The 26,481-nt window shown below is 49.3% G+C and overlaps 1 protein-coding gene across 2 annotated transcripts in view; it reads right to left on the reverse strand.

Moving 5' to 3' along the window:
* Positions 1-26,481, reverse strand: part of LOC104138524 (unconventional myosin-Vb) — a 133,778-nt gene that overhangs the window by 101,104 nt on the left and 6,193 nt on the right. For both annotated transcript variants that reach the window (XM_068924538.1, XM_068924537.1), the window contains exons 2-4: positions 4,918-5,028; positions 2,058-2,229; positions 156-300 (exon numbers count right to left, since the gene is read on the reverse strand). In XM_068924538.1, coding sequence (XP_068780639.1) covers positions 156-300; positions 2,058-2,229; positions 4,918-5,028 — 428 coding nt within the window. The remainder of the gene's footprint in view (positions 1-155; positions 301-2,057; positions 2,230-4,917; positions 5,029-26,481) is intronic.

Here is a 26,481-nt window from a genome sequence, read left to right on the forward strand (position 1 = left end):
CAAGGCCACACGACAGAAGACACCACACTCCCAAAGATGAAAACCTCGTAGTTCCACTCCACTTTCCACGACTTCCCTTTAATCACGTATTTGCCCACCTTAGGCGCATGGGCCGACAGCTCAAGACAGATGGTGTAAAACGAGCGTCCACTCACCTGGCCATCTGCTTATAGGCCTCTTCTGCCACCGCGAAGATATGAGGATCCATGTCCCCCATGTTTTGGCCGCTGTAGGCGTAGATGACATCTTGCTCGTAGATTGGCAGCTGCTCATAGGGATTGATGGCAACAAGCACAATACCTTAGAACAGAGAAACGGGCAGATATGTTACAAACCAAACACAGAGTTACATTAGTCTGGGCTTTAGAGGGCTTCGTTTTGATTGATTTTTAATATGACGCCTGGAAAAAAAGGAGATGGGAAGGAAATGGGAAATTCTGATCTCCGTGTCTCCTTGAAACTGCGGTGCTTTGAGAGCAAGGCAGTAAGCTCAAGTACAGCTATGGAGGAGGAATGAGAAACTGTTAACGAAAGCGAGCGTATAAATCTCCATTGTGCAAAGCTTGACTTTTTAGAAGGTCTGAGAAGAAGGGCTAAGCGATGCCTGAGCCTTAACTTCAGAAAAGTAATTCCTATGCAGCCGAACCAAACAAACATCACGGATTTTCCCACAGCTTAAATTATGAGTAAAAGCTCCTAACAAAGAACGCACTCAAATCAAAATGAAATGGATAAATCACAGTAAGGGAACACCAGAGACTGAGCTTTAAAGTCTCCCTGCGCTCTCGCTGCGGGAAACCCATGCCTGGAGGAGGAGAGTCATGAATTAGAGGCACATCCATCCATGGTGCTGCCTGTGACTCCGGAGAGCCGGTGCAACCGCCTGGTCTCGAGAGCAATTCATACGCCCAGCAACACTGGAGCGCTCCCAAGTTCCAGCTCTGAAGTATCTTCAGGTTTTGTAGGTTTAAAAAAAAAAAAAACCAAACACTGTTGTTATTTTGAGGAGCTACAGAAAGTACGTGCCTGGCAGTGAGAGAAGAGGTGGCAGCTGGTGCTCTGTCCCCAGCCTGGCCAATTCTGGGCTCAGAGATGTGCCAAAATTATAACAAATCACACAAACTCGTAGCCTGCAGCAAACACAAGGCTGTGCGACTTAACACGCATCGAAAGGCCAAGATTAGCTAAAGTCATGTTCCCTTAGTCTGAGGACTCCTGGACCATCTACTCCCAGTGACAAGGGGTAACTGCTGTCTTGGATGGGTTTGGCCAGCCAATCTCCCCAGGAAGGACAAATCGAGTTCACATCTGCCCTTAATTTGCTCAGAATCTCAGCGTTAATGACCCCAAAGTCATCAAGAACAGGCAGAAAACAGCAGCGCACCATTTTTGCTTGCACTTTTTCCTACGTAAGCTGACCTCTATCACTGGCCATCAGTTTTCTTTGGATAGCACTACAATTCTGGATGGAAACCGCTCCAGAAAGGAGCTTCTCTCGCAGAGAAAAGAAATGCTTGGCAACAACATTAACGGCACATCTTTATTGTCTACACTTCTGTAGCATAATTACAGTTTTCCTCTCTCATGACTGGCTAAATTGCACAATTTTCTGGGACATAAATCCCATAGATCTGGTCACCATTAGGAACTCAGAGTAGGGAACTCTTTAGAGAGGGAAATGCACCATGGGCGTCTCTCAGTTGGATCACATCTTTCTAGAGTGCTACTGTTCTCAAGTGGTTTCACAGGTCCTTGTGTTTCCCCAGAGATGGTCAAGCACATTCACAGCTGGCCTTACACTCATCTGACAAGGTGCTTCTACAGACAAGTATGTTCACAGGTTTTTCCAGCAACACAGGTGGTGGTAGCCCAACCATCGCACAGGTCATATTTGGGGTCTCCTATCTCTGGACATGCTCCACAAGCTCAGAAAGGTGTCACCACACTTGCCCTCAAAAGCTACCTCCGATTTTGTGGCCTCCGATTTTGTGGCCGTTACCTCAGACGTGGACCTAGATGGCTCCCCTGGGGCCCAACAGCCACACTGCGACACTCACCACAGTACGTGTAGATGTGGTTGGACTCGAGGAACCTCACTTTGAGGTTGTGGAGGACCGCAGGCTCATGCAGGTAGCTCAGGGCCGTCAGGTCATTCTCTCCCACCAGGATATCAGGATTGCGCAGGAAAGGCAGCTCGTTTCCGTGGAGGTCAACGGGATACTCGCAGATCTGAAGAGACACACACAAGGAACGTGAAAACAGAAAACCCATCAGCTCCTTTAATGGCCGATAGCTGATCTAAGGATAACTCTAGCTCGACGCGCAATACACGATACGACAGTCGCCCTGTTTGCCGACAGCCCCTCTGGCTCTAGGTCAAACGAAAGCCCCCTTACGCATGGACAGAACCCCGAGAGAAGCCAACAGGACCATTATTAAACTGGTTTGGATAACCAGAATTGCTTCAAGGCTTATTCCCTTTGGATTCCTCAGTGTTCAGTAAGGGCAGGCACAGGAGAAGCTGCCTAATTTTTAATTCAAGCCACGTTTAAGTACTCAAAACCTTAACATGCTTCAAATGGGGGCAGGATGCAGGGAAGCACAGAGTCCCTTCTGCTCCCGTTTCTCAAGAGCAGGGTTAGGGGGTCCGTGGCATTAGAGCAAATGGCTTGCTCTTTTTGGCTTATCCCCAAATGAACCACAGCAAGGCCACCAACTTTTTTTAAAAAGTGTATTTTTTTCCTGTCAAGTGAAAAGAAAAAACAAAACAAAACAAACTTTTTGAAGTCACCCTTGCCTCCCTCAGAGCACTGGGCTTTCAGATCCTAGAGAAACAAGACACCCCACATGCCCTGGCTTTGGGATGCTTGCTTCCCCTCCGGTGTTTTGGGAAGTGGTCCCGAAGTTCCCCAGCACCTGCAGCACCACCACCTCCTCGCTCTCTACCCGCCTCCTCCTGCTGTAACCTGCTGAACGGGCTCCAGCTCTGCAATTACATCGCTATGTCTGAAATTTAAATTAGAGCATATCTGGCAACGAAGGCGTGTTGCAGGGTCAGTCCCGCTCAACCAGGCAGCTGGAGCACAATGCTACCCAAGACAACGTTCACCTCCCAGCAGGAAAGAATGACCAGTTCTGCGTTTGCACCCAAATCACGTTACTAGGCAAACAGCAGAAGAACGTCTGACCCCAGGACTGTCCGTGCTGAGGACCCCGAGGCACAAAGAAGGAGGAGAAAAACCAAAAGATCAAGCATTTCGCCAAAAAGATCATGCAACAGGCCCACAACATGGCCAAGAGAGCGGGTTGCCCAAGTGTCGCTCCAATATCCCATGCACAGGACCGTGCCGTCCCACACGGGGCGGGAGCAACACCGTTTCTTTGGAGAACGGGGACCGGCTCGCACGACCCATTTAGGAATCTCCAGCTCGTTTTCTACCATAATCCCATATTGCTGATGGTAATTTGCAAGAGTTTACGCTCAGTCTCACATCTTAATTGCCAACGTGCCAGGGATCCCTGGCGATATTTAAAACCCAGCTCTTCATTCAGGAGGAACACTCCAAATATAGAGCATAGCCAGAAACCACAAAAATCCATGAAAATTCACTTAAAGCACAAGGACAAAAGTGAAGCACTAAGCAGCTGGGTAATGCATGTTGCCTCTCAGGAACAAAAGGCTTTCAACAGCTTTCAAACCCCCCGAAGATATGTGTGCTCAGCATCTTCATCTGATGCACACATATGCCGTTCCCCTTCACTAAAGCTTTTCAGCCCAACGTGCAATCGCACCAGCCGGTCCTTCACAGGGAACAGTATTAAACAGGTTTTGCAAGAATCATTAGAGGGAAAAACTTCTGTATCTAATCACATAATGTTTTGTTTGAAGGAAACAGACTTTATCTGATGTATAAAACCAGCTCGGATTCAACTGAGTGGTGGTTAAAAGGTTTACAGCAAAGAAGACAAAGAATACAAATTGCAGTAAGAAGACACACAATAACCAAGACGAAAGACTCAAATTTAATCATCCAAATTCGAGCTCAGCTCCCAAAGCGTTTCCACATGGGACAGGCGGCTCCAGACCTCAGTGGACGAGGCTGAGGGGCACTGGGAGGCTCCCCTTGCGCCACCTTTCTGTTAAGGACGGCTGGCACAAATCACGAGGAAATCCAGCAGAATAGGAAAAAAACCCATAGTTGCATAAGCAAAACTTTGCTGGGCTGCTCTGAAAGACGAGTCGTGGCAGAGAATGGCCTAATCGAGCACGCCTCATTCCTCTGCTCCATCTTCCCGTTAAATATGGGAAAAATCCCGCGCGCACTACAGACATGGTCTGTTGGTGGGGGGCGAGAATTATTCGCCCTCCTTGGAGGGTCTTCAGCTTGGAGAAGGTGGCATCTGCTTGTCGTTTTAGCAACGGAGCAGATCATCCACCAGACAATTCAAAAGAAAACCCTGCCTGCTCAGTGAAAGAAGCCCGTTTGATGAACTTTGCATGAAAAAAAGATTTTTTTTCTTCCTGCCATACCAGGACTGCAGGTCTCGTAGCTCCATTAAAACACCTCATGCACACGGGGAGCAAGAGCTGGGTTAAATCAGATCTGGCGCTCCCTTTGCAGAGCTGCTCTCCAGCCTTGGCAGCAATACTGCTGCTATTAAAAGGAGAGAGGAAAAAAAAAAAACAAAAAACCAAAAAACCACACTGATATCACAGACTATTGCAACTTTGCCAGAGGATAAAAAACAGATGATAGAGGTCGAGGGCTTTTCTGGCAACCTACTTTAACATAAGCATCTTGGGAGAGAATGGGCAGAGGGAAAATCTGGAAGTGATAAGGTGTGAAAACATATTTAAAAATAACAAAATTTTCTACTTTAAATAAGGGAAGAGAATAACAGTGTTCAAAAGCTTACAGTTTCATCTTCGAGTCTCAGACGCAGGCTTTTATCTCCCTCCTTGTAATCCTTGATTATTTCTGCCGATTTCCAAACTTCATCAGGGTCAGGAATCCAAACCCTAGTGTACTGGCGAGGGGAGAAAGAAAGAACAAGTTAAAACACACAGAAACCTCAGGCAACTAAATGAGAAATAAATTCATTCACCATGGATACAAGCCTGCAGTCACTGTAGTGGCAGTGCAAGCAAAAAACACACAAACAACGTATTAAGCCCGCATCTTAAAAACGGGGCGTTATAAGTCTGTTCTGCAACATGAACGCTGTTCTGCTACTGGCCAGCTGCTGCAGTTGTTTCGGTAGACAGCACTTAATTTTTTGAACATCTGTAAGCCTTCCTCAGCAGACACCAGAGTCCCAGGCAAGACCTGGGCTGAGTCACCAGCGCAGACTGAGGGACATGTGTCCGTGCAATGGCTGCACGGGACCTGCTACAGCCTTCGCACAGCTGCCGCTGGAGCGCACGCGTTTTGGAGCACAGCGGACGGCCAATCCAGCTGTATCTCAAGCTGGAGATGGCCCTAACGCTGCTCACATCCCCACCTGCTTAGAAGTGGGAGATGGTAGGAATGGTCCAAGCCCCGGTTCTTCCCAGCTTTCCCTGGAGCAAAGCTGGAGCTGGGAGGGCGCAAGAGGAGCCCGGGCGCAGCCAACGCAATCGTTCACCCCAACGCAACAGCTTCAGGGCAGTGCAACCAGCTTGGAGGCTGGAGCCACGTGCACCTTCTGGACAGCAGTGAAGCCCATGGGTCAAGAAAGACCAGAAGAGCCTAGGGACAAAGCAGCATGAGAATGGGGGGGTTTGACACTAAAACCGAGGGAAACAGACGATAAGGAGCATCTCTCTGCTCAGCCCAACCAAACCACCAGCCTCAGCGGTGCCCCCAGGGGACCAGACAAGAGGATACACCAAAGCCACCTGCTTCTGCTGGAGATGAACCTGCAGACAGGCAGGCTTCAAAACACCTTGAAAACTTGCATGCAAGATTTGACCTTTTTTAGCACACCTCTCCAAGGTTATGGCCATCCCCATGTTTCTGAGGGGAAGTCCCAAAGCCCTGCTGAAGCCCAGCCTGAGGGCCCCCGTCAGCATGCCACGGAGGGTGTAAATCCGAAACATAGCAGCATCGCTCCCGCCTAACGAGATTGGTGTCGCTCACCTCCTCCTAATGAGATTTAATTTGCTCTCATGATAGCGTCGGGCTTCCTGCATTAACAGGCAGTGCAATAAGTACTCTGCCCCGGCTATGCAAAAGCTTTGCCCGGTGCCAAGCAGAATAAGCAACGGTTACAGCAGAGCCCTCAGATATTTGCTCTCAAGAGAAACAAGCAGAGCACAAGAATCCCGAAAGCAGCAGTTCCGTGGTGGAGACTGTTCCCCCGCCTCCATCCCCAACCTCATCCCACCAATGGAAATAAGATGTATATGAAGTTGTTCTTGCACAAAACGGGAGGGATAGTTGGGGGGGGGGGGAAATCACAGCAAACGCTAATGAGGGCAGTGCCATCACACCAAAGATGGGTTTGGTCCTTGCCTTAGAAGCAAAGCCTTCACCATGCTGTTTGAGAACAGTGCCTCAAGAGTTAACGAAACAGCCCTCAAAACAGTGTCCTCTGCAGCAGAACAGCAATAGATTTTTATATATATAATGTGCAATTATTTTTAGAGCTGCTCAATAGCTACAGCAGCAGGAACCTTTAGATGTTAATGGAGCTATACAAACATATTGCCAGAACAGCAGTTTTGTCAGGGAGGAAAAAATATATATATCGTGGAGTCCTCTCCTCATCTCGTCGGCCACATTACGAAACAAGGAATAGGTCAGGCTGGCTGGCTGGAGATGCATCATGCTGCTTTTCTCCCTCCCTTTACCTTGCCCTAGTTTTTTCTGGGCTCAAACGCTACGGAAACAGCCTTTCTGGATGGTGGCGGTGGCTCGCTGCCCCCCCCCCCCCTGCACAGCACCTTCCCTTTCTTTCCCTCTTCGCGCACAAAGTTTCCCGCGGTGCCGGGACTGCGTCCAGTGCCGGGCACCTCTCGGCAAGGAGAGAGCTGAGACGCGTGGCAGGAACGCCTGAAATAGCTCGGGATCGGAGCGTACCCGGCACGAGGCTGCCTCCGAGATGGAAAGTTTTCGGCCTTCGCTCGAGCGCCGCAAATCCTCCCGCCTCGAGCCTGGCGCAGGCATCGGCTCTGGGATGCGATGGGGGCGTGCCAGCCGGTCCCCTCGGCCGCCTCTGCGGCCCTCCCAACCACAAAACTATAGAATTTTAATTAAAAATTAAAAAAAAAGAAAAGAAAAGAAAAATCCACTAATTTTCCAGGTCACTATGCCACACAACCATTAAGCAAAATCCACTGTAAAAAGCAGTGTAGCACAATTCAATCTGTGGCTTTTTTTTTTTTTTAAATAAAAAATTCCACTTTATAGGTTAAGTCCTGGCTTCATTAGTTTTAACGACCTCTCGCTCTTCCGGAGGAGCTCGTTAGGAAGGCAAAGGTGCAGGCGGCCCTATCTCAAAGCACTGAGGTAGTCAGTCCTATCTCAAAGCCGAGCAAAGAATTAACCTGACTTTCGGCTTGGGAAATACAACCTTGGGCAAATCTCCCAACCCTTCAGCGTCACCAGGTGGGAGGACGGAAGTCAAGGTGTTTGTTTAGTCCTCGAGGATGCTTTTGAAAGTGGTAGTGATACTAATGTGGAAGAGCTCGCTCTGCACACGGTCAACTGGCCAACTCAAATCTCAGCTCCAGACTCCTCAAATCTCAGCTCCAGACTCGCCGCGCTGAAGGAAGCGGGTCAACGTGGTTCCCCGGCATCCGAGGGCAGCTACGTGTGCGTGCCGTTAGTCCGGCAGAAAAACCCCCAAGTGAAAATGCACTGTACAGAAAAAACAGACTTGGTCGTACCTTGGGAGGAGAGTTGCCCACCAACTGCCCGGCTCAGCAAGCCTCCAAAACCCAGGTGGTGCCCTCACTCCCAGACCTGCCACCAAGCCCAGCCAGTTCAGATTGCAAGTTTAAATTAGGGCGAAGGCGATGCAGCTGTGTTCCTAAGCCAGAAAAAGAGCTTTTTCTCTTTGCAACTTATGCACGCAAATAGCAATGAATTCTTACTTGTTTCCCAAAGAAAGGCAGCGGCGTTGCTGCACCGAGTGCTGTTCAAATAGAAACGAGACAAAGCCGCACGCAGCGTTACCTGGAGCTGCTCAAGAGCCCATTTTCTTTAAAAGAGTTGTGGTTTCCTGAAGAGCTTTAAAAAGTGTTTTTTCCTCCCCATTTCTGGTTTTGGTGTTTGGGGGGGGGGGGGGGTTTGGAAAGGCAGCTCCCAGGACCGTGGGACCTGCCCTGCGCCGAGGCGGCGGTTGCAGGCAGGAGAGGGCTGCAGCCCGTGCGGAGATGAGAGCGTGCCCCCAGGATGGACGCGGCACATCCCGATAGCACAGAAACCTCGTCTCCAGGCAGCGTTTCTTGCAGAGCAGAACAGACCAGTTTCCAATGCTCTTCTGGGCATTTTGTATTCATCTTTTCCTACTTCTACTTTCCATCCGCGTTAACATCAAATAAAGCCAGTGTAAGCAGCCAAACTCGCGCATCCTCGCTGCGGAGGAAGGCTCCCGCCGCACGCGCAACGCTCCCGCAGCCTGGCCCTGTCGCGGCCAACGGCACCAACACGCAAGGTCACAGGTGTCTGATGAAAAAAACCACACACATCCCTTAAGATCCTGTGACAGAGAGCAGTGATGGGCACCTTGGAAAAATCAAAGGGTAAAACACAAGCGTCAGCTTAGATCAAAACATCCTAGTCCAATGTTTCCGAATGCTCTCGAGGAGGACCAAAACACATATGCAAGAGGAAACAACATGAGCTTCTTCAATTCTAGTTTCCCCAAGAATTTCCACTTATAAAAATAGTATATGAGAGGCTCAAAGCAAGCTATTGAACCAGTCGAACAACAATGCCTCAGCTACCACGTGCATTTCACTATTAAAATTAAAGTTTTCTCCTTACTTCACTTCCCCCAAGTCAAAAGAGCTCTACAAGCTCCACGTGATATTAAAAGGGGTCATAGCAAGCTGCACCATTGGGGCCAGCCAAGGGGTTAATTCCTGCACGCAAAGTTGGGCCAAACTCCCATCAAGCTGAACCCCTCCTCTCAGCCAACACATCCAGGGGAGGGAGACGCACTTGAGCGCTCCAATCCTTATTGAATTACAGACACAAATCACAGCTGACCAGAACTCCAGCTGCTCTCCCCTCCGGAGGTCGAGTCCGGAGTCCTATCATCACAGTCAAACAGGACAACAAGTTTTACACAACAGGCAGTTATTCGGGGAAGCGTTTGCTTTAGCTGCGCGAAAACACATTGATGCAAACCACCCAAAACGTGCGGTGCCAGGAAGAGCAACCAGCAGGCACCTTACCAGCGAGGGGGTAGTGGAGAGGCAGCAGCTCCTGGGCTGCAGCCTTAAAGACCACGGCTGCTCCACTTGGCAGCGGTTTGGGAGAAAAACCTGTTTTGCGTGGTGAGGCACAAGAGGTGCTTGGGGAGCAGGACAGGAAAACAAAAAATAACAAAACAAAAAATAACAAAAAAACCCTCAAAATACAAAAAAAAACCCACCCTTCTGTTAAGAGATTTGCAGCCTGGGAGCCTCCTCCAGGAAAGCACGCGCAGTAACTCACGATCCTATTAACTACACAAGCTTCCAGATGAGCCTCGTAAGCACTAATGAAGCTCTGCCTTTCCAACTGCCCTTTAGGACAAGCTTGAGTATTTTCAATCCGGCGCTGCGTGGGACGCTGGGCAGATGTGCCACTACCGGGCTGCAAGCGCAGGAACGCGCGGGGTTGATGAAAAAATTAACCAAAAGCATAGAGAGGCCCAGACTATCCGGGGCGCCCAGCAGCACCTCTTCACAAGCCCAATCCAGGCACCCCAGAAAGGCTGTCAGGTACGTTATGTAGAGCAGCGGCATTATTTTTTCTTATTTTCTGGCCTTTTGGCTTAAATAACAGTGTTAAGCCCATATTTGACATTCCAGCTGAGAAAAGCACTCTCATCCATGTAGCGTCTCTGATTCAGGCATCTGGGAGCATCACTTATATATTTAAGGTATGCCGGTTCCAAGTATTTTTGACCGATAGTTACACTTACGGAGCATTTATTTCTTCAGCGCTTTCCAAGCAGAGGAGCGCGTAAGCTGCTCAGCCCAAAGGCCACCTTTGCATCTTTTTATTGCTAAGCAACTGCAGGAAAACAAATCCATTACTGCGGATTTAAATAAGCAACGTCTTACTGCTCATAATTAAAAAATTCCAGCAATAACGTTTGTTAGTAAGGAAACCTTGCATGCCTGGAGAATGGCACCCGTGATCAAGAGCTAGCAAAACGGGGCTAAATAACTTCAAAGTACTTGAAGCAGTGAACAAACATTCAAACACCTCCTGGTTAGGATGGAAGGGGGGAAGTGAGAGGAAAGGGTCTGGCAACAAGGATGGGTTTTATTTTTTTTGTTTCGTTGCAGCCATTTCCAGGTCTTTTTGCTTTAACACCTGCATGGGATCCGTGCAAAACGCCTTCAGGTGCAAGCACCCTCCTTCTAAGTAGCTATCTTTTTGCTTCAACTAAGTTATGTTGCTCTTGAGCACCACTTCCCCAAGCCGTCCCCAATTCGGGAGGGGAGGGAAGAGCAGAATTAGACCTTTCTCCTTTATTTTCCCTCGTCGTAGGCATGATTGCAGCGAAAACATCCCACGCCACGCAGGACTGCTGTGCGCTTTTATTGGCCCGACAGCAAGAGAATGAGCAAGACTTTGCCATCACTGAGCTGAAATCAGTTCGAAGCACCTCTGGGAGGACATGCGCCCTGCAGGTAAGCGTAGGGGAGCCGCCTGCACGAGGAAGGCTGTAGGAAAAGGCCACCTCTGTTAATCCTCGCTCTGAATCTTTTGAGTTGCTGGGCAGCGTTTAAGCTTAAGGAGTTGGGTCAAGAGGCAAAAAATTTCAGGAGAAAAGCAAAAAAAAAAAGTTATTTTTTTGGCCAACAAGCGGTGACACCGATTTCGACATGGAGGTAGTTACGCGAGTCATCTCGCAGACACACAGCACTGATGTACAACAGCGTTTTGGCCTTTGCAGTCTTTATCAACGCTAAGGAAGGAAATTTTGCACTCTCTTAAAAAAAAAAAAAACACCGCCTCAGCCAGGCCCACGTGCAAGCTGATGCCACTTTCGGTAAAGGCTACGGCAGCGCAGCTGAAGGAGCACCACGGTTTGGTGTAAACCTACTTCAAGCAAAACTGGTTAAACTCACAATAAGCCTATTGCTATCAAAGGTTTGAAAAATAAATACTAATTAAAAAAGCAGCAAGACAAATGCAAATAAAGCCCAGAGTCATTTTAGTTTAAGACTGCATGAAGGCAGCTCCCGGGAGATGTTACGGCGCTCAGGCGAGCCCAGCCGTAACCCAGATCCAGTTCTCCTCCTGCCAAGCGTTTGCTTCCCTCTCAAGGGCGTGATTTCACTCTCCACTAGGTAGACGGATGAATGAATGGAGAGGGGAGGGGGAAAAAAAAAGAAGAAAGGAAAAAAGGAAATAAAACTATTTCCCCTCCTTGGCGAAACATTATTTGTCGTCGTTATTGATCGTCACCTTTGCAGCTCTCCTATGGTTGTAATTAAGTTTCAGGCCCCGGCACGGGGCTGGTGTCCGCAGGGCTGAGCACGGCAGCCCAGCTGCAGTCAGGAGGACAGCATTGCAGCATCACGGGTTTCGAGCAGCTCTGTTAGGAGGGGCAAAAAAAAAAAAAAAAAAAGTCCCCATTGGATCCATCAAGCCTGGCCAAACTTTTACGGCCATCAAGCCCGTGACCCCACCCGAATGCAAGGGGGCTGGGAAGTGCCTCAACGCAAGGCGTTCGGGGAGGCATCCGCGCTCGGGAGCTTGGGCGGACACGGCGCGCCCCAGGCCCGCTGCTCCTCGCGCCCGCGAAACCCTCGCTCCCGCCGTCGCAGCCCTCGGCGACGACCCGCAGATACTCGTCTGCCTGCGCGCCGGCGCGCGACGAGTCTGAACGCGTCTTTTGGGATCCGTTTGCAGAGCCGCTAGCAGGGACGTTACGGCATCCCGCCTCGCAAATAGCCGCTTAATAAGGTGCGGTTCTGAGTTTCGGTGCAATTAGGCTTTGCGACGCCAGCCCCTCGGCAGGGCACGGGGCCTCGGTGCCAGCACGCTCCGCCAGCCGAGCGGCTGCCGAGTTAGCAGGCTGCAAGGGTAAAAAAAAAAAAAAGAAATCCACGCTCACCTCGCTCCTACTCAACACTGAGTTTACAGATATCACTTCTATGTTATGCATTTACCTGTTTTTCACAGGCGTTTGTTGCTAAGCCATTACTGGCCTGGGGACTGACCAGCACGTGCCATGGCCCAAGGCTGGAGAGAAAGGAAAGGCTCCGTTTGCTAGACGAACGCTCCCGGTCCCACTACAAGAAGTAGGGACTGCTTTGAAGAGTAGAGCCCATAAAAGGCCTGGGTATAAGTTTGGATGGTCAATACGACAGCTACCACAGCTCTAGAAGATGTTCATAAAAGGTATTTTCTTCAACCACCTAAAAACTTGGCTTTTGAGGCTTTATCCCCCCCATGGTGTACCTGGGGCACCGTCAGGTTTCCACCCACACCACAGCATTAAGCCAACACTGGTGCAGGAGATGGCCTCACAGGCCATTTAAAAGCAAAGTCCAGGCAGACCACGGCCCTGAAGAAGGTGGCACGGCCTTACGGCACCAGCAGCACCAGCAGGGTGCTCAGGAAAGGTCCCACCTCAAACCACGTCTCCTTCATGCCCACAAACCAACAACCGATACAGGCTCTCCGGGAAGGGACCAGGAGACAGCACTCTTCCATGTAGGCCAAAGCATAAACACCTGCTTCCTTCGAGATAATTAAAGTCAGTTAGTAGTTCGGATTAAAGAGAGATGCTGCTGTTATCCCCAAACCAAACACGACCCACAGAGCCGAGTTCGCAGAGCTTGAGAAATGCAGAGTGGAAACACCCAGAGCAACCTTAACTTTGCTTTATACTGAGACCACGAAGGTTAAAGGTACTTTAATCTTCAACCTACACATTGAAAGGTATTTTCTAACTGACTCTAAGCCCCAAAATCCCACTTGTGCATGTGGAGCCGCCTCCTCCACCATGCCGAGTGGAGCCTCCGTGCTTCTGGAGCTGCTGCTACCACTTGGCCAGCAGCTCTGAAACCACAAAGACATTTCGGCACAGGGTATGGGGAAATAACTCGGGTCTCAACCCTCCGACATCTACAGCCAACAACTGCCCACAGCAAATTAGCCTAGATCAGTCAGACAAAAGGGAAAGGTAACACAATGGGGGATTTTTTGCCATTTTAGTCCTTTGATCTACCCAGGATCAGAGCACAGAGATCGGCAAAAAAAAAAAAAAAACCCATACGTTGCTGTTATTTTCGATGTATGTCCAATCTGCCCTGAAGGATCGAAGAGGGTTTTTTTCTCCCCCCAGTATTTGCGTGTGCTCGGTGAGATGCGAGTCAGTCTTCTCCATGACTCGCACTTCGTGGAAGTCATGCTTTGCCAAGCGACACCAGAACTACTCAAAGTATTACCATGTCTTGAGTACAATTTGTTCCAATTTTAAGCCTTTACTCAGGCAGCAGGAATTTCACATGGAATTTCAGATGAGCAAACGCCAAGCAGCCCTTAAGTAGCAATTATAAGAGATATATATAATATTTTTGCAGAAAGTGAAGCTGCAAGGGAGAAGAATTTGGAGCGAATATTTGATCAGCTTACCACGTCAGAAGCGGGACATGCAAGATTTCCTTTTTCTGTAACTTTTCCTTCCTCTATTACTTTTCAAAGCAGTCTCCATCCCTGGACATATCCTGAACTTGGCAGGACAAAACCCTGAGTGCCCTGGGTTAAGTGGCCCTTCTTTGGACAGGATTGGATGCCTGGTGCCCAGAGGTCCCTTCCAGCCATATTACTCTACAAGCTATATAGCTTTGCATCACTGACCTGCACTAAAAGTATATCCATCCCCAAATCCCTTCTTTCTCCAGACAAAACAGCACTCACTACTTTCCTCATCTCCTAACGGTCCCACCCAGCGCATTTGGAGGAGCCATAATTCAACGTTTCGGCTTTTCAGACCAGCTCAGGAGGGCAGGCAGAGCTTGGGGACGCTCACAAGGGGAGACGGCCTCAGCTAGGAGCACCAGGAACCCAAAGCACGTGGGGTAACGGCAGAGTTGCCCGAATCTCAGCTAAACAGATGAAAGGGGTTTCCATCACAACCCTCTTTGCCACTTGGGCCAACTCCCCCCAAATCCCCTAAAACCACAGAGAACACTAATAGCTATTTCCCTAGAAATTCTAGCAGATCAGATGCAAGTCACAAGTTACTACAATTAATGGAATACAATTAATGAAAATAAGGCAGGACAAACGCAGGTATGGGATGCTTACGGAATAAAATAACCTCAAACATATGACTCAGTAAGTATAAAGTCACTGAGATTTCTTTTTGGTAAGGAATTCATACCGTTGTCTCTTTCCACCCCAGCATATTAGCATTGCTAGTGTGTAGGTGCTCCAGCAAGCCTTCAGAGCTTCAGACCAAACCACCCTTCTCACCTCCAACGTGCAAGGGAAAACAGCTTTTTGGTGCAGACCGTCATGGCAGTCTAACTAGTCTTTGGAACTACTGCAGTTTTCTTTCTCTAGCAAGGGAAAAAGGAGATTCACAGCATCTCTCTCTGCCATTTCTGTTGCTCCCCGATAAGCCGGTCTCTGCAAGGACGGCAGAACCCCCCTTATCGGAGCGTTTCAAAGCCACTGCCCGAGCGCAGCATCAGCTTCGGACTCGCTATTCCTAGCTACAGGGAAGATAAGCACCCGCTTTCGGTAAACAAACGGCACATTAGGAAATAGTTTAGCGAGAGCAGAGAATTAAATGAGAGAGGAGACGTTCCCACCACGGCATCGGCGAGATGGATTCAACAGTGGAAATGCAAATATTTGCCCTCCTCTCCTTTTCCCTATCGTATTTGCACTGAAGAGAGCAAAGCCGGGTGGCTCCCTAACCCAAAGCTGAAGCCCATCCTCAGCCCCCCGCCAGCCCCAGCCCGCTGCTTCTAGCCACCACGTCACTGGATTTGTAAGTTAATGGTTAAAGTTTGCCATGAAACTCGTTTTTCCTTGTAGTTTCTGAAAACCCACGTGATGTCAAAGGCCTGTTCCCTTTGCAAGTGTGCGTGATTGACTCCATGACATAACGATGCAATGCTGAAAACGCACCGACGTGGCACCCGGCCCCGGTCGCAGCCAACCACCCTGTCCAGACACTATTTTCCGGAGCTGCTGAAGGTTACTTCTGCTGAGCTTATTTCATAGCATATAATGCTTCAATATACAAGCGTTTATCAGGCTAAGTTATAGGCAGAGAAGTTCACATTGCATCATTTTGGTGTTATTTAGGAACACTAGATTGCTTGTTATTTAAAAGGTGCTGGGCATGGTACCCATTTCTACTGCCCACAGGGGGAACCCAGGTGAGATCAGCTGGCCAAGAGTCATCCATAGTGGGGGCTGCCTGGCACATTTGGTCTGTGACTGCTGCTTTTCCAGCAAGAAACCCTGAGGTACTGGTTTTCACAAAGGCTCTTTTCATAGGAAAGTAGTTTAACCCGTTTAGAGAGTATCTGAGCCTATTCCCGGAGGAGGTTTGCCTTTTGCTAACGGTCAATGGGGCACTACCAAAAGGCTGGGCTTTGTCTGAAAATAAATAAATAAATAAATAAATAAATAAATCAGGATTCCCACTGCATGTTTTCAGCCAGGAAACTGAGGCTGGAGACCTCCGGAGATGGGTTTTCCCTGCTCCTCTGACACTTCTATACTTGCACGCACGGGAGGGAAAGGCCACCTCCTCCTCCACACCTCCTTCCCCCCAGCGCCGGGGAGAACAGGCTGTAAATCTCTCCAAGCCGTAGGACGTAAAAGGACATAGCGTGCTCCAGTCGTCTGAGTGCTGCAGGTAAGTTTTATCAGTTTGCAGTGGGAGGATTTCAGCATCCCCCCGCGAGGCTCGTGCCGCGGGAAGGACCGCGGTGTGACGCGCGGACGCCGGACTGCCCGGAAGACCTTCCCGTAAAACGCTTGGCTTGCCCGAAACAAACGCAAGTGTAAACTGTTTTATGAGTAGCCGTCTGCTACTCAGAAAACAGAGACAGGTCCCTTGAGATGCTTCATACCACGGACATGAGACGATCGTTTTGCTGGTTTCGCCTTCGAGTTCTGCCTAGAAAATATAGCTTAAAAAAAAATCTCTGATTTTGGCATATCCAGCTGCAGCATGTCCAACTCCTGGGCTGGCTCCTTCTAGCCTCAGCTGCTGGATTTTGCTCTGCCCCTACCCGCTAAGTTAGGTTGTGCATGGGCAGGAAGAGTGGAGGCGAGTCCTTCCAGAATGACCTCGTCCTTCCTGGACAAATTAAGTGTATTGAAATTTAGCCTGACTGCAGAACAGGTTTTTCCAGATCCCAGATAATTTTTAGCTCTTCCTAACTTTTCAGCTCCCTTCCTGGGCACGTGAGAGTGAGTCGTCTAGCTTTTGTATTACCTGTGTGCACAGAAATAGCAAGACCATCTTCCTACCAACTTGGGTACTATCATTCCTCAGTCATCCAAAGATCACATGAGCTCCCAGCGCCATGCACGATTTCAAATACAGTCTCAAGAGATGCTGCCCAAAAAGCCACCACAGATCCCACCTAAGTTGATACCTTGATGTGAATGCCAGGGTGCTGCTCCTAGTAGACATGTCCTTCACGTCCTACATGTCCTTCAACTGGACAGCTCCTACCATTTTAGGCTGAGCACTTATCTGAGTGGAGACAAGCTCTTAAAAGTCCCAAGTGCTCCAAGAACCACAAGCAGAATCCCAGGATTAAGTGAAGCCTTCACGGTTCCACAAAGTGCTGCAGGTGCCTTCTCCAGCAAGTCAGGCAAACAGCATCTTCAGCTGTAGCCACACGTATGCTGGCCCTTTCCTCTTGCTGTGGGGCACCGACACCTCCTCACTGCACATGGTGGGATTTACTTCCCAAGAACCTCCATCGTGGTTTCCATTAACGCAGCGTGTCCACAATGGCCACGGAGAGCAAAGCAAGGCAGCCTCACCTTCATGGACAAGCATCCAGCCAGAGACTAATCAACAAGTGCCCGAAACAGCCAACGTGACTGCGTCATGTCTGGGTACAGGGAAGAGGCAAAGGTTGTCTTCCGGTGCTCTTTAAGGTTGCTTAACACCATTAAATGTTTAAGCTACACAAATGTCACAAGCATATGCACATCCCTAAAGAATAGGTCAAGGAGCTACTAATGCTTTAAAATCCTACTCAAGCGTTTTATGGGACACGACCAGAATTAGCAGTTTAGAGCCCCTTGAGGCCCCAGTGCACAATTCACATGCCCAGAGGTATGTACAGAGGAAATGAATTTATTTAGACACAAACTAGGGCTGGATATGTTCCAGCAAGCACTGTAGATAGCATGTTAGAGCACCATTTTTCTACAGAGTTGCATATCCAGGGGACTGTCAGTATACTGCCTTCAAGGCTTCATGACAAGAGAAGAAGGACTTTAGCCTGCGGAGAGTGCTAATCTGCTCATTAAAGGTGCTTGAAACTTACTACAGCTTGGTAAAAAGAGAAAAAAAAAGAAACAAAAACCAAACAAAAAGACAAAACACACACACCCACAGAATTTGGGAAGCTACTCAGGAAAAAATTCTAATTTTCAAAGTAGTTAAGAGGCACTGCTGGCCTTCCCCAGGAAGCGTTTGAATAAGGTCTCAGGCTCTCAGAAGAGGCACCCAGGACGCTTCACGGAGACTTTCTGCAAATGAATTCTCTCCCTCCAGCCAGCCTAGCACAGAAATGCCTGCAAGTCCTCCGAAGAGCTGTTGTCACAGACAAGAACAGAATAAACAGTATTTAAGATATCCACTTGTGCTCACTCGGAGCAAAACACTGTCCTCTGCAGATGGAGACATGCAGAGCTTGGTGTGATCTCTGGAGCTATTTTAAGGCAGGAAATCCAGCTGCCCTGGAACAGACACCCAAATTCCCGCTTTCCCAGCAGCAGCAGCAGCACTTTGTGCCCACCAGCAGACACAGGCAGGGACAGGAGCAGCTGCACCTCCCAACAGACAGAAGTTGGGTGCACCACACACCCTGAGCAGAGCTGGGCTATTCGCTCTGCACCTCCCCAGGTTAAATGCCACCATATACAAAAGGCACGACCTGCTGCAGCATGGCAGGAGTGTATCGAGCCTTGTCTCCCCGAGCTCTCCTTTCCTCCTGCTTTCATTCAGCTGTGCCCAGTAGGGTAGGAACCAGGGCTTGTAACCCCGCTTGAACCCCTCTGCAGATGGCCCCCGTTCTGCCTCCCTGCACATCCCTTGCCGGGTCCAGCACCGGCACCTTGCTCACGCCTGGACGATGGTGATTTACGTCCACGACGTTGCCGTTCTCCACCTTCTTTGGGACTTTTTTCCCACCCCTTCCTTCAGTGGTGGTATTACCATTCAGTTCTCCCCCCGGTTTGGAGGAAGAAGGCAGCGGGGCTGGGGCCATCCGGCCTCCCCACTTCCCAGCACCAACCACAGCAGCTGCTTTCAGTGTCAACTGGGCTGTGCCACCAGTCCGGTGCATGACTTAGGAGAAGCGGTGGGATGGAGCCAGCCTGCAAGACTCAGTGTGCCTGTCCCGTGCGCACGTGGAAGGCTTCAGAGCAATGCAATCCCACCCAACCAGCTCGAAACTAAAGCAGCTGGAAAAATCCAATCCAGCCACGAAAAGTGCAGGAGGAGAGGAGAAAGGGGAGGGCAAAAAAAAAAGAAAGGAAAAGAGGAAAAAAAAAAAAACCCTACCAACAAGGCCAGCCATTATAAAGACTATCTTATTTCATTTGCAGTGAGGAATGACTGCAACTTCCTGGGCTGGCAAGGTGCAGACACAGCAGTAGAATCCACAGCTGCAGGCAAAAATAAAGCATTAAAAAAACCACCTAGAGCTGAACAATCATTCAAAAGGCTGTTTTCAACAATAAAGGCAAGAAGTCGAAAGCCTGAACCCCCTTCCAGAAATCAGCAGTGGTTGCCGCACATCCCTCGGTGGGGGATTTTCCCTGAACACCGACCTCCCAGACCGCATGCCCATGCGGCAAGATGCTCCTTCCCCTTATCAGCTGGGCGCTGACATTGATACATCCCGTAGGACATTCACACTGCTGCCAATTTCCACATACATCCAGACGCTTAGCTCCAATATGAAATTAAGGTAGAAGTTTTGTTGCCTCACCCTGGGCAGGTTATAAAACTATTTTTATAAAAGGTTACAAGCTTAAATTCTGTTTAAAACTCCTTATAAAATTAAAACGTTCTAGCTCACGGCTGCAAATACAAACCTTGCACAAACAGCCATAAGTTGCTTGACAGAATATACTGCACCGAAAAATTATGCAGTTTCTACCCTCCAGCCCTCTCAGTTTTTAAAAGATCATAGTGCTACGCCCCTGCAATTTCTGTTGATTTTGGCTGAAAACCTAGAACAATACTGGAATAGGTATGAACTGCATATAAACATGTAAGGGTTGTATCGGGTTGCAGCACAAGGAAAGCCCCGGAACTGCGCTATACGGATTTATGGTCTCCTCTACTTAAGATCCACTTCACAGGAAGGACAACCTCTGGATCAGATGAGCATCATGAGGTCTCCTCTTACCCAGCCAGAGCGTTCGAGCAGCCTTCTAGAGTCCCAGCTCCTACAACAAGGCAACAGGTTCCCCACTTCTGAGCAAACTTTTCCCCCCTCTTTTCTAATCCCAAGAGTAGAAGTTACCCAGAAGTTTGTTATTCACATCAGTTCATTGCTCCGAGCCTTATTTTAATTCTAGGCTTCCCACCACCTCAAGAGAAGACCTTAGGGGCTCACCACCAACTGCGGAAAGGTCACAGTGCAGCACCAAAGCTGAACCACCGTCAAAACACCATTAACCACCATCTCACACCTAGGGGTATCATCACACAGGAAGCAAATGGTGACGGGCCCTTCAGCTCTGGAACAACTCTTGTCCATCTCTTGAACAACCAAGCCAGATTTCGTATTCGGGAACACCAAAGGGCAGGGACTCCAGAGCAAACCCAAGCAGACTCCCAGCACGCTCCTGGTGAATGCCAGCAGGTCACAGCGGCCGGCAGCCCCAGATCCAGCCCGGAGGCTGTACCACCGCCTAACAAACCAAGCAAAACCTCCGTCGGAGCCGGCCTCCTTTGCCAGGGCAGCTGCATCCCGGAGAGGGTCCGGCCGGCAGCTCCGGATCCAAGAAAGAGGCAGCACAATAAAAAAAGATAAATAGTAATTAAGTATTTCAACCCTGTGGCCATCTTCCCCTCCTCCACTGTGTAGTACCTCTATTGTCTGAAACGCATTTATCTGAAACTGGGTCATGTCTCCTGGCATTACTAAATCTTCCCAAATTTCCCCTGATTAGTCAAACGCAATCTCCTCTGTGACATCTGAATGACTGAGGTAGTGCGTAATGCCATTTTTCCCCTGAACGAGCCACATGAAAGAGGGTTTATAAGCTGAAAGACAGCATGCTGGATGAAATAGCTTCCAACAGATTGCTCCCCCAAAACATTACTAATGAAAATTAAATTGTTTCTAAAGGAGAAACCTTCCAATAAAATGTCCACACTTCAGCCCTGAACGCATAACGACAAGAAACTGCTTGCAGTTGCTGAAAGCATGAAGCCTCACTAACTTAAGAACTGCATAACTCGATGATTCAAAACACCTTTTACCACCTCAGTATCAGGGATTCTCCATCAAGCACCACATCCAGTCTTCTCTTCTGCACAGAGACAGCAAAAAAAGCGTCACACTGGAGATTAGCTACAGCCTAAATTTGGATAATACCAAGCAAAGTAGTATAGGGTATCTGGAATTTCAAAGCAAACAAAAAGTAATCCTGCCACTCGAAGAGAAAACAGAAAATACCCTATAAAAACCTGGCATATAACAGCAAGTAAACTAATAGGTCAGGCCCAACTCGTATCCAAAGCGTTGTCTGAGACTTTCCGAATCGGAGAGCTGGAGAGGACTCCAGTTACAACTGAGAAGCCTCATCTCTTAGTAACCAGAATCCCCCTTCAGAGCACAAGGATGCCAGTGTCACCTAAAACCAACAGAAAAGGACCAAAAATAAAAGTAAAATAAAATATCACAGCCCAGAAGGGCTGCGAGAGAGTCTGGTTGGTTGGCCATGCGTATAGGTGTAGCTAGGGTCCAGCTGGGCAGAAGACTACTGCTGCCCAACAGCCATGCGACGATTAGATGTAGCTGGAGGACCAGGAAGGTGAAACTGTTTGGTTGCCGTTTGGCAGGTGTCCTGCATTATTCATGCGGGAGAGGAGGCCAACTACTGCAGCCAGTGCAGATTTGCAAGGGAGGACCTGCTCCAGCCTTTCTGCCTGGCCTCATGGCAGGAGCAGGGCATCTGAAGCACATAACCTTAAAACACATATTGCAAGTGGGTATTTTTCATCAGCTTTGCAGATAGGGCATGCCCAGAGAGTAGCTGTATTTCGGGCAAGATGCAAGTTTTAATTACTTCAATCCTTCCCCCATAGCGGGAGATGAAGTGGTTTCCATCTGGCCGTGTTGGCCTGAACTCTATTTCCTACTGCTCAGCAGTTGACCGCATTCCTAAATACTTCATCTTCTCGCCAAGACAGAAATCCAGTGAAGCGATTAATCTTTCTGCCCAGTCATGACACTGGCATTAAGGTCGTTTTTTTTTCCCTTTTTGATTCAGGAGGAAAGGGGAGCGTCCTTTCACAACCCTGCGGAGGGTTGGCACGACGGGAGAGGCTAAAGCCGGAGGGTTTAAGGATCTTCCCATCCCTCCTCTGACCATCAGTAGCTCAGGACCTCACCTTCAGGGGTGGTTCCCATTAACAAAGAGGAGCAGGACAAGAGACAGCAGTCTGCTACAAACTCCACGTGCCTGACATTTCCCCAACATAAAGCACCTCTTCACCCTAAGCTGCTCTCAAGAGCCTCTCTGCCATCTAGAAGGCAGCAGCACCACTAATCCCACTGCAGTGGTGAGGCCCCTGAAGACACAAGGGGCAGACCTTGCCCATGACTCTCCAAGCCAAGACTGCCTGGCTTGGAGAACTTCATCACAGCTTCCCGCTTGGGCTTACTCTTGGAGATGGTGCAAAGCTGACCTGCCAGTGCCACCAGCTTCCTTCCCCGCAGCCAGCAGCTCCAGGAAGGACATCCACTAATCCAAACCCTGCCAGGGACCCAGGGAGAAGCGATGCGGCAGCATGGCTTGGAGATCTCTGCTCCCTTCCTCCCTCTCAGTACTTCTGTTTAAGCTCCTAGATACTGCTCAAGTCAGCGATCAGATGAGATCTGGACAACATTTAGCAAATAGGTGAACAGAAAATATTTCTCATGACCTTCTACTCCTGAAACTTCCTAACCGAGTTGAGACCTCTAGGATACAGCACCTTCTTCAGCAAGAAGATACTAAAGGCTTGGAGAACCCTTAGCAGCAGCCCGTCTGCCCAACACCAAAGACTCCTGTCGGTTACACTGGTGAAGCCCCCACTGTGCACCCAGTCACAGCTCAAAAGCTGGGCTTCGTGTCGAGCAGAGGTGCACGGGGACACCTGTACTGGCCTGGCTCAACTGCAAGCAATGTTGGGGCCGGGAAAGATCTGCACAGGCTGAACAGAGCCTCACTCATCCCCTCACCCATCCCATCATCTCCATAGCTACTAAAGTATCAGATACTCAGATCCTGAAAGGCCAATCCAAGCAAATCTTGTTCTTAAAGATGATTTAAAATAAAAATCCATCCCTCCAACAGAGCCAGAACGAACGTTTAGGTTTTACATCCCACTCAGGCTGGCAAAGAGTAGCGACAGATTTCCCAAAGAGCACAAAGGATGTTTTTGATCTCTTCTGTAGTCATTTGTTACGAGCAAGAGCTTATGATGAGAGCGGAGCGGGCACGGCTGCAGCTTGCTGGTGCCGAGCGGGTGCAGAGGCTCTTGGAGCACAACTTCACCCTCACACACACAACAAACAAATAAACAAACAAAGAAACAAAAAAACCCAACTACCAAGCAGAAAATAGATCTCTCATTTTTAAGGCTCAGAAATGGAGAGACGGGGTTCAAACGAGATGGCACAAATCCGCTCACGTCTGCCCGGCGTCGGGGATTTTGTCGCCCTGTTCCCGCGCCGGGGAGGGATGGCACCGCAATAACCCGCTCAGTGACGCGGGGCTGCGGGAAAGCAGGCAGAGGGGAAAAACAAGAACGGATGAACATTAGCTATGGCACCTAATCTAGGAGTTTATTCTGGTGCTGTTTAAGAGCGTGCAGGGTTCCCAAGCAGCGAGCAGCCTTGGCTCCCAGCAAACTGGTGAAGGGCTAGATGGGCATTTGATCCAGTTTACCAGCCTGTAAAAAATTATAAGAATAATAAAAAAAAAAAAGTAGTAGCACTCAAGTTTTTTTGTGTTTTGGGTTTTTTTTTTAATTTTACACAACAGCTCTGACTCCATCCCCCAGCACCTCTGCAGTAGTTCATGGGAGAGGAGACGAACGGAGATACACCAGCTCGGCAAGGCCAGGCAGAGCAGCCGAAGCGTAAGCATTCATCTGATCGCTTTGCACAGAGCGAGTTATCGCCTCACTGGGTCAGGGCCCAGGCAGAAAAGTCAACTGAAAAAGGAAAACAAAAAACAAAGCAAAAGAAACCAAGCAGGTGGAAAGTTATCTGGGCTTCCTGGAGTTAGACCAGAGACTTCTGGCATTTCTCAGAACAGACTCCAGGAACGACGACCTTCCTGGCCGAGCCGGGGCTGTAAATTCAAATATCCAGGTGCAGGCAGGACAGAAAGGCAACAAGGCAAAAGCCTGGCGAGTGGTACTTGGGCTTTTATTCCCTTTATTATTTTTTTCTTTGACCAGCAGAAGCGTTCAACGCTGGTCAACAGCGAAAACAGGCTGGTGGTGAAGGCTGGCAATGGCCACGCAGGTGATGGACCTATGCATCCTTTCAAACCGAGCGACGCATGCAGCGCCCGGTTATTAGAACTCAGAGTAATTAAGAACCATAAACCCACGAGGGAGTTGCTCAGCTTAATTAGAAGGAAAGCAGGTTTTCATCATCTCAGGATCTTTGCACCCGCTCGCTGCTCCGAGCTACGCTTGCCCTGACTTTTTGTCCTTTCGGGGTGCAGCTTTGATGTGCACAAGGAGGAAACCACGAAATGGAGCCATTTCCACATCAGATGGGCAAACCAACCTGCGGAGTCAAATTGCATCCCCAGATTGAATGGTAAATCAAATGCAGAAAGGCAACACATGACCCCAGGCTTTTGCTAGCAGCAAGTCTGCCATCTCCTGCTGCAGGAGAACAGGGACCATCCTAATCCTCACTGCTGGGGCACCGAGGACATGGAGCCGCAGAGTTGCGTCCGCCGAGCCCACCTCCCAGCACAGTGGAGCAATGTCGATGGGATTTCTTTTTTTTTTTTTCTTTTTTTTTTGCAGCCTTCAACATCAATTTGCTGCGCAGCATGTCTGCAGCCTGAGCTGCCAGGCTGCCTCCGCTCCCGCGGCCTGCTCAGGGATTTGGCAGCGGGTGACAAAAGAGCAGTCGGAGGTTTTTCCCGCGACTGGCAGGGGGATCCACTCAAAACTGCTCCTGCATGGATTTTGCAAAAAAAAATTGAACATTCCTATTACCATACTGCATGTTTTTTTTAAAAGGCATCTTTAAACGTATTCAGGGCCTTTCCGCTTTGAAGAAGCGCGTCTCACGAGGACCCGTTCCCACGATGCAACACGTCGTTCTGACGAACGGCGGCGGTAATTCATTCCCAACACATCCTGTTCCCAAGAAGCCCGTAAAGGGCGCTTGGCACATCCTACGAGCTCCCCGCATCTGCATGGGAATATCGTATGGCAGTTTGACCACTAAGTCACCGCAAGGGTAACAGCGCAGGTTGCCTGGGTTTCTCAAGGCACTGGCTCCACACCTTCGCGGAGATAACAAGGAAAACCTGTATAAATAAATTGCTAGGGAAGGGGAGGAAAAAAAAAAAAGAAAAAAAGATCCACAAGTGGAATTTGTTCCAAAGGGGTGAAGGACGGGAGCAGGGGCACGGCGGGCAGCGGGTAGCGGGCGCTCCCGCTCCGGAATGACGGGAACACATAGGGAAGGGCCTCAACAGCCTCGTTCATGAAACGAAGAAGTTTTAAGGGTTCGCTGCAAGAAACGCCGCTGCTTTTCTGCCCCTGCATCGTAGGTCAGGCTAACGCTCCCTCCGCGGCCAAGCAACTCTTCCATCTGCAGAACGGGTCAAAGAGCAGCCAACAACGCGCCAACGAGAAACGACGACTCAGGGCTTCACCCAAGCTAGCCCGCCGTTCATTACGCACGCCGACCGGCTCCCAAGGTTCAAAGTCTGCCGTCGTGCGAGAGCTAGATTATCACTGCTGCTGCCCTTCCTAGATAACCATTACAGCAGCGTCACAGCGCTCTACCCCTTTTGTGCCAGAACTACAAACTAATGAGATAGCATGTAAATTAATGAATAAGTCCAACATGCCTGAACTGCCTTGCACTAAAGTGAGTAAAAGAGGCCAACTTGGGGACTATATAGATAGAAAAATTATATATATCTGTATAGATAGGTAGAAGGCTACATGTACCCGCATGTGTGTGCATAACTTTCTTGGTCAGAGCTATTTATGGATGCACGTGATCCCTTTCACGGTCATCATTTCATGTATCTGCTTATTGGCAGCAGAGAGGAACAACAAAGCAGAAATCCTCCATCCTAAGCACTTTACTCAGCAAGAGCCAAGCTTCCTGCTGCAAATACCCTCGAGTACAACTCATCCCTCGGAGCACCACCAGGTAGGACCAACTCATCCCTACAGACCAGCCTTCCCCCCCCGGTGGCAGCTCACATTGCACACCTGCAATACAGGACCTGGGCAGGAGCTCTTAAACAAAGGAGAAGAGAAGAAGAAAAAACCCGACATGAAATTGGCTGATCCCAACCAGCAAGAGGGCACAAAGCAAGCACCAAGCTAATTAAGCTCTGCCGGGCTGATTAGCATGGACTGTGCCTTGGCACCTGCAAAGCAGAAGGCAGGAGGACAAGATGGGCCATGCCGGGACACACAGCCACAGGACAGCTGGTCGGGAGCCACCAAGGCCTTCCCTGGCGTGAGGTCTCCAGCAACGTGCAAGTTCTTCCAACATCCAACCTAGCTTGCAAGCAATCACCTCTCCCAGCTCAGCTGCAACATTTACCTTCAGGACACATCAAACCCAAACTCAGGAGTGGCTCGTCTCGCAGATCAGCCAAA

Source organism: Struthio camelus, chromosome W (assembly GCF_040807025.1).
Source record: "Struthio camelus isolate bStrCam1 chromosome W, bStrCam1.hap1, whole genome shotgun sequence".
Lineage (NCBI taxonomy): Eukaryota > Metazoa > Chordata > Aves > Struthioniformes > Struthionidae > Struthio > Struthio camelus.